General features: G+C 44.0%; 1 protein-coding gene across 1 annotated transcript in view; it reads right to left on the minus strand.

Moving 5' to 3' along the window:
- SDHAF2 (succinate dehydrogenase complex assembly factor 2) overlaps positions 1-15,206 on the minus strand; it is a 15,884-nt gene continuing 678 nt past the window's right edge. Inside the window, exons 2-4 of the mRNA XM_030833979.3 lie at positions 11,110-11,333; positions 10,920-11,029; positions 1-2,734 (exon numbers count right to left, since the gene is read on the minus strand). Of these exons, the coding sequence (XP_030689839.1) occupies positions 2,604-2,734; positions 10,920-11,029; positions 11,110-11,333 (465 nt within the window). The 3' untranslated portion in view covers positions 1-2,603. The remainder of the gene's footprint in view (positions 2,735-10,919; positions 11,030-11,109; positions 11,334-15,206) is intronic.

A 15,206-nucleotide genomic window follows, 5' to 3' on the forward strand; every position in this document is an offset into this window, starting at 1 on the left:
TAAAGGGAAAAACTGTTTACATAGCACCCCTGGTCTGACACTGAGCAGCTGAAGTTAAGCAAGATCCTTCACTTTCAGAGATGACACAAGACAGCAGCCTGGGAAGAAAACATCTCCTTTAGAAGCATGCCATTCCCAGGTCAAAGTGGCAGCAGCTGAACGTTATGTTAAAAAAGACAAAATCAGGGTGAGGAGAGATCAAACCCCAGGGGGATAAAGCCCAGGCTGCATACTTGGCTGCTGGGATCTGTTGCACAAGAGTCCAGGATAGATGCGTAAGTCGCTGCCCAACGCATGTGCACTTCTGACAGTCCAGACATCTCTCTGCATAAACTCTGTTTAACATTCTCCACACAGTACATCAGGTGAGGCCCGAGAGATTGGCCAGAGCCTGCGCTGAGCTCCCAGGGCGATCGATGTCTGCTTCTGCCGCCATTTCTCACCCCCATTCCTGGCTCAGGTGACAGTGCTACAGATTTTTCCATCGAAGTTCTTGACACCAGAGGGTCTGCTTTCTCTCCAGTCTTTACTGGCTGGTAAGACATCCCCTGGTTCCTAACAGGTCTGGTTTTCTACCTGCAGGACTCTGCCTTGCATGAAGCTCTGGTGACCTCGCTGACATGGCAGGCCATTTGTGTTAGGACACAGCTCCTAGATCTCAGGCTGAGGCCATGACCTAACGCTGCCACCTAATATCTACCGAGAGCTCACCGCGTGCTGGGGACCACGGAAGAGCTCCGTGTGCTTTATCTCTTCACGTCTGATCTTCACAGATAGTTAGACAGGGAGCATCATCATCCCCACTTTATAGATGAGGAAATCGAGGCTCAAGCCAATTCATTTATCCAGACAGTAAGCAGCAGAGTCAGGATCTGACTTGTAACCAGTTCCTACCCTCACTTTACGAGAGCTACCGTGGGTGGCCAAGTGCGTACTTTGGGAGGCACCTGGCAGCTTCCTGTTCCCCGTGTCAGCGGTCCCCAACCTTCATGGCACCAGGGACCAGTTTCATGGAAGACAATTTTTCCACAGATGGTGGGGGGGTGGGGCATGGTTCAGGCGGTAGTGCGAGCGATGCACAGCGGCAGGTGAAGCTTTGCTCACTCGCCCGCCGCTCACCTGCTGCTGTGTGGTCCGGTCCCTAACAGGCCGTGGACCAATACCAGTCCATGGCCGGGGGGTTGGGGACCCCTGCCCTATGTGACACACAGGTCATGGCTCAGAACCGTCAAGTTTCTCTGCTGTAACCTCCCAAAGCGTAGACTTCTACACAGTTTCCACCAGTAAGGTAGCATGTCCTGGAAGAAAGTTCATGAGCTTTGGAGACAGACTGAACTGAGCAAGATTCTGGCTTTCTGACTGAGTAGTGACTTCATCTTGGACAAATCACTCTCTCTGAGCCCACTTTCTCATCTACAAAATAGGTGTGACACCACTTGTCTGCAGGAGAGCTGTGAAGCTCTACTGAGATCGTGTGAGTAAATAAAGGCGGGTTCTCTCCTCAGCCAGGGACACTGAGGGGCAGGCAGGACCACGAGGACGCTCCGTGGGGACCGCGAAGCTCAATAGTGCTGGAAACGTGTGCTTCCTGCCTGCGCGCAGCTCTGTGCTCACCAACCGCCTGCCTAGCGATTCAGGCCTGCCTTCCTCCGATCGCACCTTTGATGGTCCTGGCCCAGTCTGGGTGATGGCCGTTCTGATTGGATTACAGCTCCTAGGGGAAAATTCCTCCAGTGAGACTACCCTCCTGGCAATGTCGAAATCTTCTAGTCCTAGAGCTAAACACTTTCAGCTAATTCATCCTAACATATTATTTCTTATGCATTATTAGTTTGTCAACTAAAATGATCGTGGAGACTGTAGAAATATAGAAAATGTTTGCTATAGTGCTGCACGAAGCTAAAACCTACGACTGTGACCTTGTAAAGCTCTATAAACGTATGCCTGTGGATTACATGAGAAGAGACAAAATTAAAATAATTGTGTGAGGGCTGGGGAGTTGTGATTTTCCTTTTTAAAATACTCTTTAATATTCAATTATCGTTCAATTTACAAAGTGAGCATTTTAGAGAAAATCGGATGAGGATGCGTGCCCACACCATTCCTGCCCACTGCCCTCATCTGCCTGCTGGGCCTTTGAAGGATTCCGCTCAGGGGGCCTGGATCAGCTTCCCTTGGCAGAAAGAACCATCCCAGGTTGGAAGGGGGAATTTCACTGGAACAAAGCCCTGGGTCACCCGGGGAGCTTTCCACACAGCACGAAGAGCTGGCTGCCCCTCTGCACTGAGTTCACTCTGGCTGAAGCAACAAGCTGGCGCAACCGCTTCCCTACAGCGCCCTCCTGTGGAGCCAGAGAAAAGTTGGGCCCGAACACCGGTAACTTAGACAAACCGCTCTGAGGCTTAGAACGGAACCACAAGGTCTTAGAGTGAGATACACTGAACATTTACATGTCCTCAGGAGAGAGGCGGGTCCATCACTGGAGGCAGGACCAATGGTCTGGGTGGGCTGAGCGTCTAAGGAGAAGCAGGACATCAAGGCCAATACCCATCATAAGCAGTGAGCATCCGCAGACCGAGGCTAGGCAGGCAGTGGCCCTCAGCTCAATGTGGCTTTTCAAAGAGGTATTCGAGATCTGGGGCCCGCAGTCGCTGCTCTCTGTTTTTGTTCTTAGCAAAGTCTCTCAGCAGGGCCATGACTTCGTTTTCAAATATTTCTGGGGCTGGCTTTGCCTCTGCAAGAGAAGGATGGGCAAAAAGAATTACGTTGGTCAGTCAGTTGCCAGGTATAAGGATCTTGAAACTTGAAACTCTGGCCTTGGCCAAAAAGCACAGTGGATACACAGAGCAGCTCCATTCTTCCTCTGAATATACACGGCAGCCTGTACCGTGGGGTGGCAACCTACAGCAGCCAGTATTTGTAAAGAGCTTTACTGGGACAGCTGCTCTCACTTGTTTACGTACTGTCCGTGGCTCCTTCTGTGCTACGATGGCAGAGCTGAGTAGTTGCCACAGAGGCCATATGACTGCAAGACGATGACATTTACTATCTGGTCTTCCATGAGCAATTCTGCTGACCCCTGGCCTGTCCAACCTTGGCCGTACTGTTTTGCTCTGCATTTGGTACTTCAGTTGTTTTCTGAGTACTGTGTTTTCCCTTCTAGCCTATATATTTCCTGAGGCAAAAATCATTGGATGTAAGTGACAACGACTGATAACTCTAGTAAACTTAAGTATGAAAGAATTTACTGGAAAGCTAATAGAGGCTCCCCAAATTAACATGACCCTGGAGAACCAGATTTGCATGGAGAGGCAACAAAGGCACGGAGAGCAGACAGATGAGGATGCCAGCCTCAGGCCAGCAGAAGAGAGTCTGGCAGGATGCTGCTCACCTCTGGATCTTTCTTTCCAACCGTGAGATGCTCACTTAAGGTTCAAATTACAAGCGAAGCCTCCCACTGGGAAACCTTAGGTAATATGCTTTGGAATTACCCTCCTAGCAAGACTAAGTACAATGCTAGGAGAGGGAATTCCCCCAAACAAAGCTTGATTTCCCCTCACTTGGCACAGAGCCTGGCATCTGTTTTTTTGTGTGTGACGACCAGAATAAGATCAAGGAGGTTTAGGCGCCCCCCAGGATGCTGAAAGTTGGAAAGAACATTATACTCATCCCAACAAGAAAAAGTCAGATCAAGTAGAACTATCACAACTTTCTGAAGTCATCAGAGAGCTGAGGTCACAGGGCACCCAAGAGAATAAAATCTAAGCAAAGAGAGGCCCCTCAAAGGAGAAAATGGATATGAACACATGCTCACTTGAGAGAGGGCACAGGAAGACGAGACACTGGGCACATACAAACAGGTAAGAAGAATTTAGCTAAAACTGTTCATCAGCTGCTGAAAGCCAAGTAGGCTAGCATGAGAGGTGCAAAAATCTCTGGGAGACACAGACACAAGGAGAATTTGCCCCAACGTGCAGGTTCTTCTCAACAATCCCCCACTAAGTATGCGCATGACAAAGACTGTGTCCAGAGCAGGAAGCTGGAGAAAGCCTCCCTCAGTGATACAGGCCAGGAGGAGGGGAGCGGCCAATACTGCCCGCCCACCCACAAAAGCACAATGCCCAGCCTGGCCCTTCCTTCTCCGAAGAACAAAAGCCTCAAGGGGCTGGGAGTGGATCAGCGAATCCTGTCTCCTACAGGGCACATGTGAGGACACATTTGGGCTGGTGGAAGGGTAAAAGAAAAAAATCCTCTACCCTGATGGGACCAGCAGGATCACTGAGAAAGCTCACCCCCAAGACCCATGGCCACAGGGACCAATGGACCAGGATAATAGAGAATACCCTCCCTTCCCCAAAGCAACAAGCACCAAGTGGAAATCAATAGGTATCTACAGCTGGGAGAGGGCAAGAGCAGCATGGAGAGAGATCTCCTTGAAGCACAGAAATACAGGAGGAGGCACATGGTAACAATAGGGGCTGGTGGTGAACTGAAGGGAACCAAAGCAATCACAAAATCCAAAGTAAGCTTAACTCCTAACTAGACTGACTCGATTCCCACTCCGACTGCTCCGCGGAAGGATCATGCCCATTTCTAAGCATAAAGACCATTTCCCTCAGTTTCTAAGCATCATGCCCATTTCTAAGCCCATTTAGATCATGCCCATTTCTAAGCCCATTTCGAAGCATAAAGACCATTTCCCTCAGTTTCTAAGCATCATGCTAAGCATCATTTTCTAAGCATAAAGACCATTTCCCTCCCTACTGTCTCACTCATGATGTCTAACATTTAATCAAATGTGTCTAACACCCACACAAAAGAAAAGTGAAAAACAACACACTGTGAAAGGACAAAGCAATCAACAGAAACAGACTCAGGGATGACGTGGATGTTAGAACTATTAGACAGGGGATTTAAATAAAGTAACTATGACTATTATGTTAAAGGTGCTAGTGGAAAAAGTAGGAAAAGTGCATGAACTGATAAGGAGCTCCAGCAGAGGTGGAAACTGTGAAAGTCAAATGGAAATGTTAAAAATAAAAATAGAAATATAGTAGCCCACAAGCAGAATGGACTCATCATAATATTTAATGGTCAAGGAAAGAATTAGTGAAGTGGAAGAAAGGTCAATAAATATTATCCAGTACAAATTACTCAAACTAACACATGAAAAGAAAAATAAGAGTAAAAGACACAAAACACAGAATCCAAAAGCTGTGGGACAATATCAGTCTAAACCAAGTGTAACTGGAATCCCAGAAGGAAAAGAGGAAGAAAATGAGGCAGAAGAAACATATGAAGAGATAACGGATGAAAAATTTCCAACAATAACATAAGGTAGGAAACACAGATCCAAATCCAGCTCAATTCCTAACCAGACTGACTCGATCCTGCGTACTAACAGCCTCACAAAAGAAGAGTGCCCATGTAAAGTGCTGAAAGAAATAATTGTGGGGACTTCCCTGGTGGTACAGTGGTTAAGACTCCGAGCTCCCAATGCAGGGGGCTTGGGTTCAATCCCTGGTCAGGGAACTAGATCCCACATGCATGCCACAACTAAGAGTTCGCATGCTGCAACAAAGGAGCCGGTGAGCCACAACTAAGGAGCCCACCTGCCACAAGTGAGACCCAGCACAGCCAAGTAAATAAAATAAATAAATAATTTTTTTAAATAAAAGAAATAATTGCGAACCTGTAATTCTATATCCACTGAAAATACCTTCTGAAAACAACAAACAAAAGCTGAGAGAATTCATAATAGCCAACCTACACTACAAGAAATATTAAATGAAGTTCTTCAAGCAGAAGGAATATGATACCAGAGAAACACGGATCTACATAAAGAAATGAAGATCTCCAGAGATGATTAAAATGAAGGTAGATATACTGTACCTTATACATAATATGTGTTATATGTTACATACATATTTATATATAATGTGTTATAATTTACTTATTTATAAAATACAAAATACAATGTATTTTCTCCCTTATTTTAAATTGCTCTAAAGATAACTGTCTAAAGTAAAACAACAGAAATGTAGTGTAGATGTACAACGTAAGTAAAAGTAAAAAGTGTGACAACAAAAGCACAAAACATGGAAGAGAGAAATTGCAGTGTACTACTGAAAGTTCTTACATTATACATGAGGCAGTATACTATTCCTTTTTTTTTTTTTTTTTAGTATACTATTCTTCAGGGTAGACTATGATTAATTAAAGATGTATACTGTAAATCCTAGGGCAATCACTAAAAAAAATTATAGAGAGATATAAATGATAAACCAATAGTGGAGGGGCTTCCCTGGTGGTCCAGTGGTTAAGATTCCACGCTCCGAATGCAGGGGGCACGGGTTTGATCCCCCTACATGCCACACAGTGCGGCCAAAAAAAAAAAGAAAAGAAAAAAAAAATAATAGCTGAGATAAAATGAAATTTTAAATACCCCCCCAAAAAAAATCCATGGTAACAGAGGGGGAAGAGAACAAAGAACAGACAGCAGAAATAGGAAACAAAAAAAAAGATGGTAGATTTTAGTTCAACCACACTGGTAATTAATTATGTGTAAATGGCCAAAACACACCAATGAAAAGATAAAGACTATAAGATTGGATAAAAAAGAATGATTATATATGCTATCTATAAGAAGCTCAACTTAAAGACAAAGATAAATTAAGAGAATGGTGTGGTAAGCAGCCTTCTAGGCTGGCCCTCAGTATCTCCCACTCCCCTGTGTACAAGCCCTGTATAATCCCCAGGACTGTGAATATGATGGTCTTCACACCCATGACTGGGTTATGTTATATGGCACAGTCAGGACAGGAAAATTATCCAGGTGGTTCTGACCTAATCACGTGAGCTCTTTAAAAGCAGAATCTTCCCCAGCTGGTGGCAGAAGGGGACGTCAGAGAGATCTGAAGCATGAGAGGGATTCCACGTGAGGGAGGATCTCCAATGCTGAGACAGAGGGGCCATGTGGCAAGAACCTGAGAGCAGCTTCTAGAAGTTGAAAGACATTAATGGCAAGCAAGACAACCAGGATCTCAGTCCTACGCCTCAGGGAATGAATGCTCCCTGAAACCTGAATGAGCTTCCGGGCAGGAATGTAGAAGAGATGACGTTGATTTCAGGTTGTGAGGTCTCGGCACAGCTTCTGACCTACAGGACTGTGCGCTAATAAATGGTTGTTGCTTAAAGTCACTAAAGTTTGTCGTAACAATAGAAAAGTAATATAAATGGACAAATATATACCATGCAAACACTAATCAAAAGAAAGCTGGAGTGTCTACTATCAGACACTTTGGAACTACCAGCAATAAAGACAGACATTATATAATGATAAAGGACTCAATTCATCAAGAAAATCGAACAATCCTAAATATGTCTTCACATAACCACAGAGCTATAAAATATAGGAAGCAAAAACTGTGAGAACTGAAAGGAGCAATAGACAAATCCACAATTATAGTTGGGGATTTCAACACTCCTTATTAATTGATAGAGAGTACAGACAAAATCAACCAGAATACACAAGACATGAAGAACGGTATCAGCCAACTTGACCTTGTTGACATTTACAGAAAACTTCATCAACAAGTGCAGAACAACATGTTGTGTTCAAATAAATGCACATGGAACATTTATTAAGATATACACATTTCAGGCTTCCCAGGTGGCGCAGTGGCTGAGAATCTGCCTGCCAATGCAGGGGACACGGGTTCGAGCCCTGGTCCGGGAAGATCCCACATGCCATGAAGCAACTAAGCCCGTGCGTCACAACTACTGAGCCTGCGTTCTAGAGCCCATGAGCCACAACTACTGGAGCCCACGTGCCACAACTACTGAAGCCCACACGCCTAGACCCTGTGCTCCGCAACAAGAGAAGCCACGGCAATGAGAAGCCCGTGCACCACATTGAAGAGTAGCCCCCACTCGCCACAATTAGAGAAAGCCTGTGCGTAGCAACGAGGACCCAACACAGCCAAAGATAAATAAATATATTTTTTAAAAAAAAGATATACACATTTCAGGCCATAAAACAAATTTTAAGAAATTTAAAAGAACTGAAATTATATAGCATACATTCTGTGGCAACAACGGAATCAATAACAGAAAAATACCTGGAAAATCTGGAAATATTTGAAAATTAAACATACTTTTAAATAACTCACAGGTCAAAGAGGAAGTCACAAGGGAAATTAGAAACTATTTTGAGTTGAATGAAAATGAAAACACAACACACCCAAATTTGTATCATAAGGCTAAAGCAGTGCTTGGAAATTTATAGCATCAAATGCTGGTGGTGAAACAGAAAACAAAAAACCCAATTAAAAAAAAAGGCAGGAGGAAGATTTAGGGACACAACACCAAAGAGGTATGAATGGCAAATGACTTGAAAAGACCCTCGGGACTTCCCTGTTGGTCCAGTGGGTAAGACTCCACGCTCCCAGTGCAAGGGGCCCAGGTTTGATCCCTGGTCAGGGAACTAGATCCCACATGCCACAACTAAAAGATTCCGCGTGCCGCATCGAAGATCCGGCATGCAGCAACTAAGACCCGGTACAGCCGAATAAACAAATAAATATTAAAAGAAAAGAAAAGAGAAGACCCCCAATATCCTTAGTCATTAGGGTTGTGCCAACTATAACTATAGTGACACATCACTACATGCCTCTTAGAATGGCTAAAAACAAAAACAAATTAAACCCTGACAATACCAAGTGTTGGTAAAGATGTGGAACATCTCCTTCTCCCCTCTCACTCCGTCCTGGGCAATCACTGGTCTGTTTTCTGCTATGTAGTTTTGCCTTCTCCAGAATACGATATAAATGGAAATCATACAGTGTAGAGTCTTTGAGTCTGGCCTCTTTTACTTGGCATAGGAGTTGACAAACAATGGCATACTGCCCATTTCTGTATGGCCTGTGAGCTTAGAATGATTTTTTTTTTTTTTTTTTTTTTGCGGTACACGGGCCTCTCACTGTCGTGGCCTCTCCCGCTGCGGAACACAGGCTCCGGACGCGCAGGCTCAGTGGTCATGGCCCACGGGCCCAGCCACTCCGCGGCATGTGGGATCCTCCCGGACCGGGGCACGAACCCGTGTCCCCCGCATCGGCAGGCGGACTCTCAACCACTGCGCCACCAGGGAAGCCCTAAGAATGATTTTTAACCGGTTGAGGGAAAAGACTCAAAAGAATATTTCATGACACATGAAAATTATACGAAATTCAAATATTAATGTCCATCAATAAAGTTTGCTATAATGTTAAACATACATTTACCATACAACCCCGAAACCCTTTTCCTGGGCATTTACCCAAGAAAAACTAAAACCTACATTCACAAAAACCTGTATGCAAAGATTTACAGTTTAGGCTTTATTCATAGTTGCCCAAAACTGGACATATCCTAATGTCCTTCAACTGGTCAGCAGATAAACGAACTGTGGTACATCCACACGTTGCAATTCCACTCAATACAAAAGAATGAACTATTGGGACTTCCCTGGTGGTGCAGTGGTTAAGAATCCGCCTGCCAATGCAGGGAACACAAGTTCGATCCCTGGTCCAGGAAGATCCCACATGCCGCAGAGCAACTAAGCCCGTGCGCCACAACTACTGAGCCTGCGCTCCAGAGCCTACATGCCGCAATTACTGAGCCCACGAGCCACAACTACTAAAGCACGCATGCCTGGAGCCCGTGCTCCACGACAGAAGAAGCCACTGCAGTAAGAAGCCCATGCACCGCAACAAAGAGTAGCCCCCGCCCGCCACAACTAGAGAAACCCTGAGCGCAGGAATGAAGACCCAATGCAGCCAAAAAAAAAGAATGAACTACTGATACAACAACATGGATGAATATCAAATGCACTATGCTAAGTCAGGGACAAATATTTTCTATAAAGGGCCAGGGCTTTCTATAAAGCCCCCTCTGTGGGCTTTCTAATGGTTATATAAGCCTCTAGACCCTGTACTGTCACACTTCACACTTGGAACCTATAGAATAGCTTCTATTTTAAGGTACACATAGTGAGTGGAAACACAAAAACAGGAGATGCAGAGTGACAGAAATGGATGAGATGTCTCCTAATATCTATTCTCCCATTTTTCCTTGATAATAGGATTCCCAATTTAGCTGGGCACGTGGAATAGGCTACATTATTTCTTCCTTATGGCGAGGTGTAGCCATATGACTAAAGTGTGGCAGGTGGAAAATAAGTGGAATTATGGTGTATAATTTCTTGAGAAGGATCCATAAAAAATGGGGTGCACTCTCCTACCCTTTTTCCCTGGCTGAAATATGGACATGCCTCAGCAGCCATGCTGGGGCATGAGGCAGCCCTACACAGGCGGAGGGTGAAGGAAAAGCAAGTCAGGAGGAATCTGGCCTTCGTGACTCTGAAACCCCTCTGTGTATTCTGGAGATCTACCTCTGAACTTCTGTTATGAGAAAGAGAAACATAGTTCTGTCTTCTTTAAGCCATTATTGTTTGGGGTATTTTTACTCACAGCCAAAGCTAACCCTAACTATACACAATGAGAATTCATTCCTCACAAAGGTGGTGCCAGAGTGAGACTCCTGAAGACCTCGTGCTATGCAGCCTGAGCTGTCTCATTCCACTCCATTCCGGGCCTGGTTTTCTTCAACCTTCCCTTTGATAAGTTTTGTATGGAGCTTCCCATACAATTCCACTAAATTCCCTTTTTTGCTTAAGTTAGATAGAATAGGTTTCTTTTGCTTGCAAAGAACCTTACCTCATAAAACAAATTTTGCACGCTTTGGAAAAAATCTGAAGAGTGTTTGGGTTGAGTGTCTACTACATGATAAAAGAAAAAAAAAATGCCCAGGATACCATTCCAGACTCAAATCAGCCCAAGTCATCCTATTTTTCACCTTATGTTGCTTATCATGCCTAGTACCTGTAGCCCAGTAGTAAATATCCCAGTCATTACTGGGTTCATTAATCAGGCGATCATAGAGGTTCAGTTGTTTCTCTGTCATGTGGTGCAGATGTGCCTTAGCGAAGAGGCTAGAAACAAGAAAGAAAAAGAAGTTGAAAAGCCTGCCTCCGGTCCAAGAGAAGTGCTATCCCAACTCCTATCCCCTTACCTGAGAAGGATGCAGTTTTCCAGCATCCCCCTCTTCCTGCTCTCATAGAGCAGCCGGGCCCTTTTGGTTTCTATGGATTCATCAGTTCGCTCCTGCCATGGAGGCAAAGGGATTTCAATCATGTCCTTCTGGGAATCTGTCGGGCTGTCACCTCTGTAGCAGCGTCTGAATGATGTCACTCTGAGTGAAGGAGACACTAGGTGGCGTCTTGACAGAGCAAGCACCTGAAACAAGTAAGTCACAAATATCACAGGTTTTTTTTTTTTTTGGCCTCGACCTGCGGGATCTTAGTTCCCCGACCAGGGATCGAATCTGCGCCCCCTGCAGTGGAAATGCAGAATCTTAACCACCGGACCACCAGGGAAGTCCCCACAAACATCTTTTTAACAAGGACGACCATCTTTGTCATTCACTCAACACTTACTAGGTGCAAAATGCATTTGATCTCCTTCAGTCCTTAAGAAGTTATGCTGATTTTATAATAACTATAAATGGAGTTTAATCTTTAAAAATTGTGAACTACTACGTTGTACCCCTGAAACTTATAAAATACTGTAAATCAACTATACCTCAATAAAAAAAAAAAGAAGTTATGCTGATACTGTCCCCGCTTTACAGCTTAGGAAGCTGAGGCTCGGAGAGGCTGAATGACTTACCAAGTTCACCCAAACAGTAACTACTGTGAAGACTGGAACCACCCGTGACTGCAAACATGTTCTTAACCAGTGTCTTTCCAGAACCTCTCCAGCAGAAATATTTTCTCTTTCCTTTGCATTCCCTTAAAATTCTTACAATATGGTTTGCATTCTAATCACCTGCCTGTGTTAAAATCTGAGCATACGGTGATGGTATGGCCCCTAATTCCCCAAAGTTTCCCAATCTAGAGAAGGGCAAAAACTATCAAGATGCAACGAGGGCTTCCCTGGTGGCGCAGTGGTTGAGAATCTGCCTGCCAATGCAGGGGACACGGGTTCAAGCACTGGTCTGGGAGGATCCCACATGCCGCGGAGCAACTGGGCCCGTGAGCCACAAGTACTGAGCCTGCACGTCTGGGGCTTGTGCTCCGCAATAAGAGAGGCTGCGATAGTGAGGCCCACGCACCGCGATGAAGAGTGGCCCCCACTTGCCACAACTAGAGAAAGCCCTCGCACAGAAACGAAGACCCAACACAGCCAAATAAATAAAATAAAATAATAAATTTATAAAAACAAAAATGTATAAAAAAAGATGCAATGAGAAGGTGGTGACGTCAGCAAGATGGTGGAACAGGAAGTCCCACACTCTCCTTCTCCCACGGAGACACAAACTACCCAACAATACACCGACCAATTCCCTTTATGAGAAATCCAGAAACCAGCTAAGAGGCTCCTGAACCTCAGGTGAGCACAAAGCCAGCTGCACTGCAGCTGGAAGAAAAATTCATGGTACTCATTCAACATAGTCCCTCCCCTATGCCCTGGCTTAGCCCAGTGCAACTGGAGAAAATTCTCAGCTCCTGGCTTCTCCCTGGGAGGGAAAGAAAAGACTGAAACATACACCCAACATGCAGCCTTTCAGGGGGATGCCCGATCGACTAGTGTCTGTCTTGTCTGAATCTAAGTGTGACGGAAAAGACGCCAGGTTGGGGGCTGCTGAGAAATAGGTGAGGGTTTGGACTAGCATACACTCACTCGCCATCGTCCCTACCTGTGGCTTAGCACAAAACAAGCAGAAGAAAACCCCCAATTCCTGACTCCTACCTGGGGAGGAAGAGGTAGAATGTGTGTCCTACGTTCCAGCTTTTCGGGGAGCTGCCTGCGAGAATGGCTTCTGTCTTGCCTGTCTCAGAGCACTGACAGGACCCAGCATACTCTAGATATTTGGGGTCCTCTGAAAACCAAAGAGAGCTGGCCGGCTTGCTGCTGCTTCTGAGGACCTATGGTACAGCCGACAGAGGCCAATGGAAAGAAAGGAGGAGCATGCATCCAAAACTCCTGCTTTTCAAGGAGCTGCACAAGGGACTGGTTTCCGTCTTGGCCAACCTGCAGCGCTCATGGGACCTGGGATACTCTGAAGCCTGGGGGCTGCTGAGGAGAGCTGGGAGGCTTGCGGCAGCTCCAGAGAACCTGTAGTACCATAAAGAGACACCAGAGGGAGCAAGAGATTATGAGCTCGTGAAAAAAGAAGCCAGCAAATCCCTCTAGTTGGGAATCTACGTGCACAAATCTAGAGAAGACATTTCTACACAAAAGGTTTGATAGGCCCCCAGATTCTCTACCTGGACCGACTGGCAAAGGTCTTTCCTTGTACAAAGTCAGTCCAAAGAGACTAGGAGAGGTGGTTGTTTTTTCAAATGCATGGATCTAAGCACAAAGTTGCAAGGTGCATGAAGAAATGGCAAAACAAGGCCTAATCAAAGAAATAAAACAAACTTCCAGAAACCAACCCTGGAAACAGAGGTATACGAATTACCTGACAAATAACTCAAAATAAATGTCATCAAGATATTCAATGAACTGAGGAAAACAATGCAAGAACAAAATGAGAATATCAATGAAGAGAAATATTAAAAAAAAAAAAACAAAAACAAAATTTTGGAGATGAAGAATGACCAAATTGAAAAATTCACTACAGGGGTTAAATAGCATACTTGATCAAGCAGAAGAATCAGTGAACTCAAAGACAGTTTATTTGAAACTACCCGATCAGAGGAAGAAAAAGAATGAAAAAGAGTGAAGTATGCTTAAGGGACTTATAGGACATCATCAAGCAGACCAATATAAATATTATGGGAATCCCAGAAGGAGAAAAAAGAGAGAAAGGGGCAGAAAGCTTATTTGAAGGAATAATGGTCAAAAACTTCCCCAATTTGGGGAAAGAAATGGACATCCAAATTGAAGAAACCCAAAGGAGACAAAGGACACTAGACAGTAACACAAAAGCATTTGAAAGCATAAAGCTCACTGGTAAATGTATATATAGGACAAACACAGGATACTGTAACACTGTAATGATGGTGGGTAAATCAGGTTTAATTCTGGCTTAGAAGTTAAAAGACAAAGACAAAAAACTATAAAATACGCTAATGGATACACAACAAAAATATGTAGTGTGACATCAATAACATAAGGTGGGAGGAGTAAAAGAGCAGCTTTTGTATGAGATTGAAATTATTATCAGTTTAAAATAGATGATAAAATGTTTTATGTAAGCCCCACAATAATCACAAAGAAAACACCTATACACAATAGAAAATGAGAAAGGAATTGAAGCATGTCTCTATAGAAGAAAATCAATGAAACACAAGGGATGACAGCAAAAGAGTAAAAAGGGACACAAAAGCTACAAGACAGAGAGAAAACAATGAACAAAATGGCAATAGTAAGTCCTTCCCTGTCAGTAATTATTTTAAATGTAAGTGGATTAAACTCACCAATCAAAACACATACAGTGGCTGAATAGATTTTTAAAAACCCACAAGATCCAACTACATGCCTTACAAAAACTCATTTTAGATGTAAGGGAACATGTAGGCTCAAAGTGAAAGTCTGAAATATATTCCATGCAAAAGGTAACCAAAAGAGAGCAGAGATGGCCCTACTTATATCAGACAAAATAAACTTTAAGTCAAAACTGTCAAAAGAGATTTTAAAAGGACGTAATATAATGATAAAAGGGTCAATTCACGACGAGGATACAACAATTACACATGCAACCAATATCAGAACATCCAAATATATGACGCAAATATTGACAGAACTGAAGGGAGAAATAGTAACACAATAATATTTGCAGATTTCAAAAGCCATTTTCAATAATAAATCGAACATCCAGACAGAAGATCAATAAGGAAGTAGAGGACATGAACAACGCTGTAAGGGCCAAACATACATATACAGAACATTCCCCTAAACAGCAGCAGAATACACATTCTTCTCAAGCACACTGAGGACATTCTCCAGGATAGACAGCATGTTAGGTTTCGAAACAAGTCTTAACAAAAAAGATTGAAATCATACAAAGCATCTTTTCTGAACACAACAGAATGAAACTAGAAATCGACAGCAGAAGGAAAACTGGAAAATTCACAAATAAGTGAAAATTAAACAACACACTCT

This window comes from Globicephala melas, chromosome 8, assembly GCF_963455315.2.
Source record: "Globicephala melas chromosome 8, mGloMel1.2, whole genome shotgun sequence".
NCBI classification, from domain to species: Eukaryota; Metazoa; Chordata; class Mammalia; order Artiodactyla; family Delphinidae; genus Globicephala; species Globicephala melas.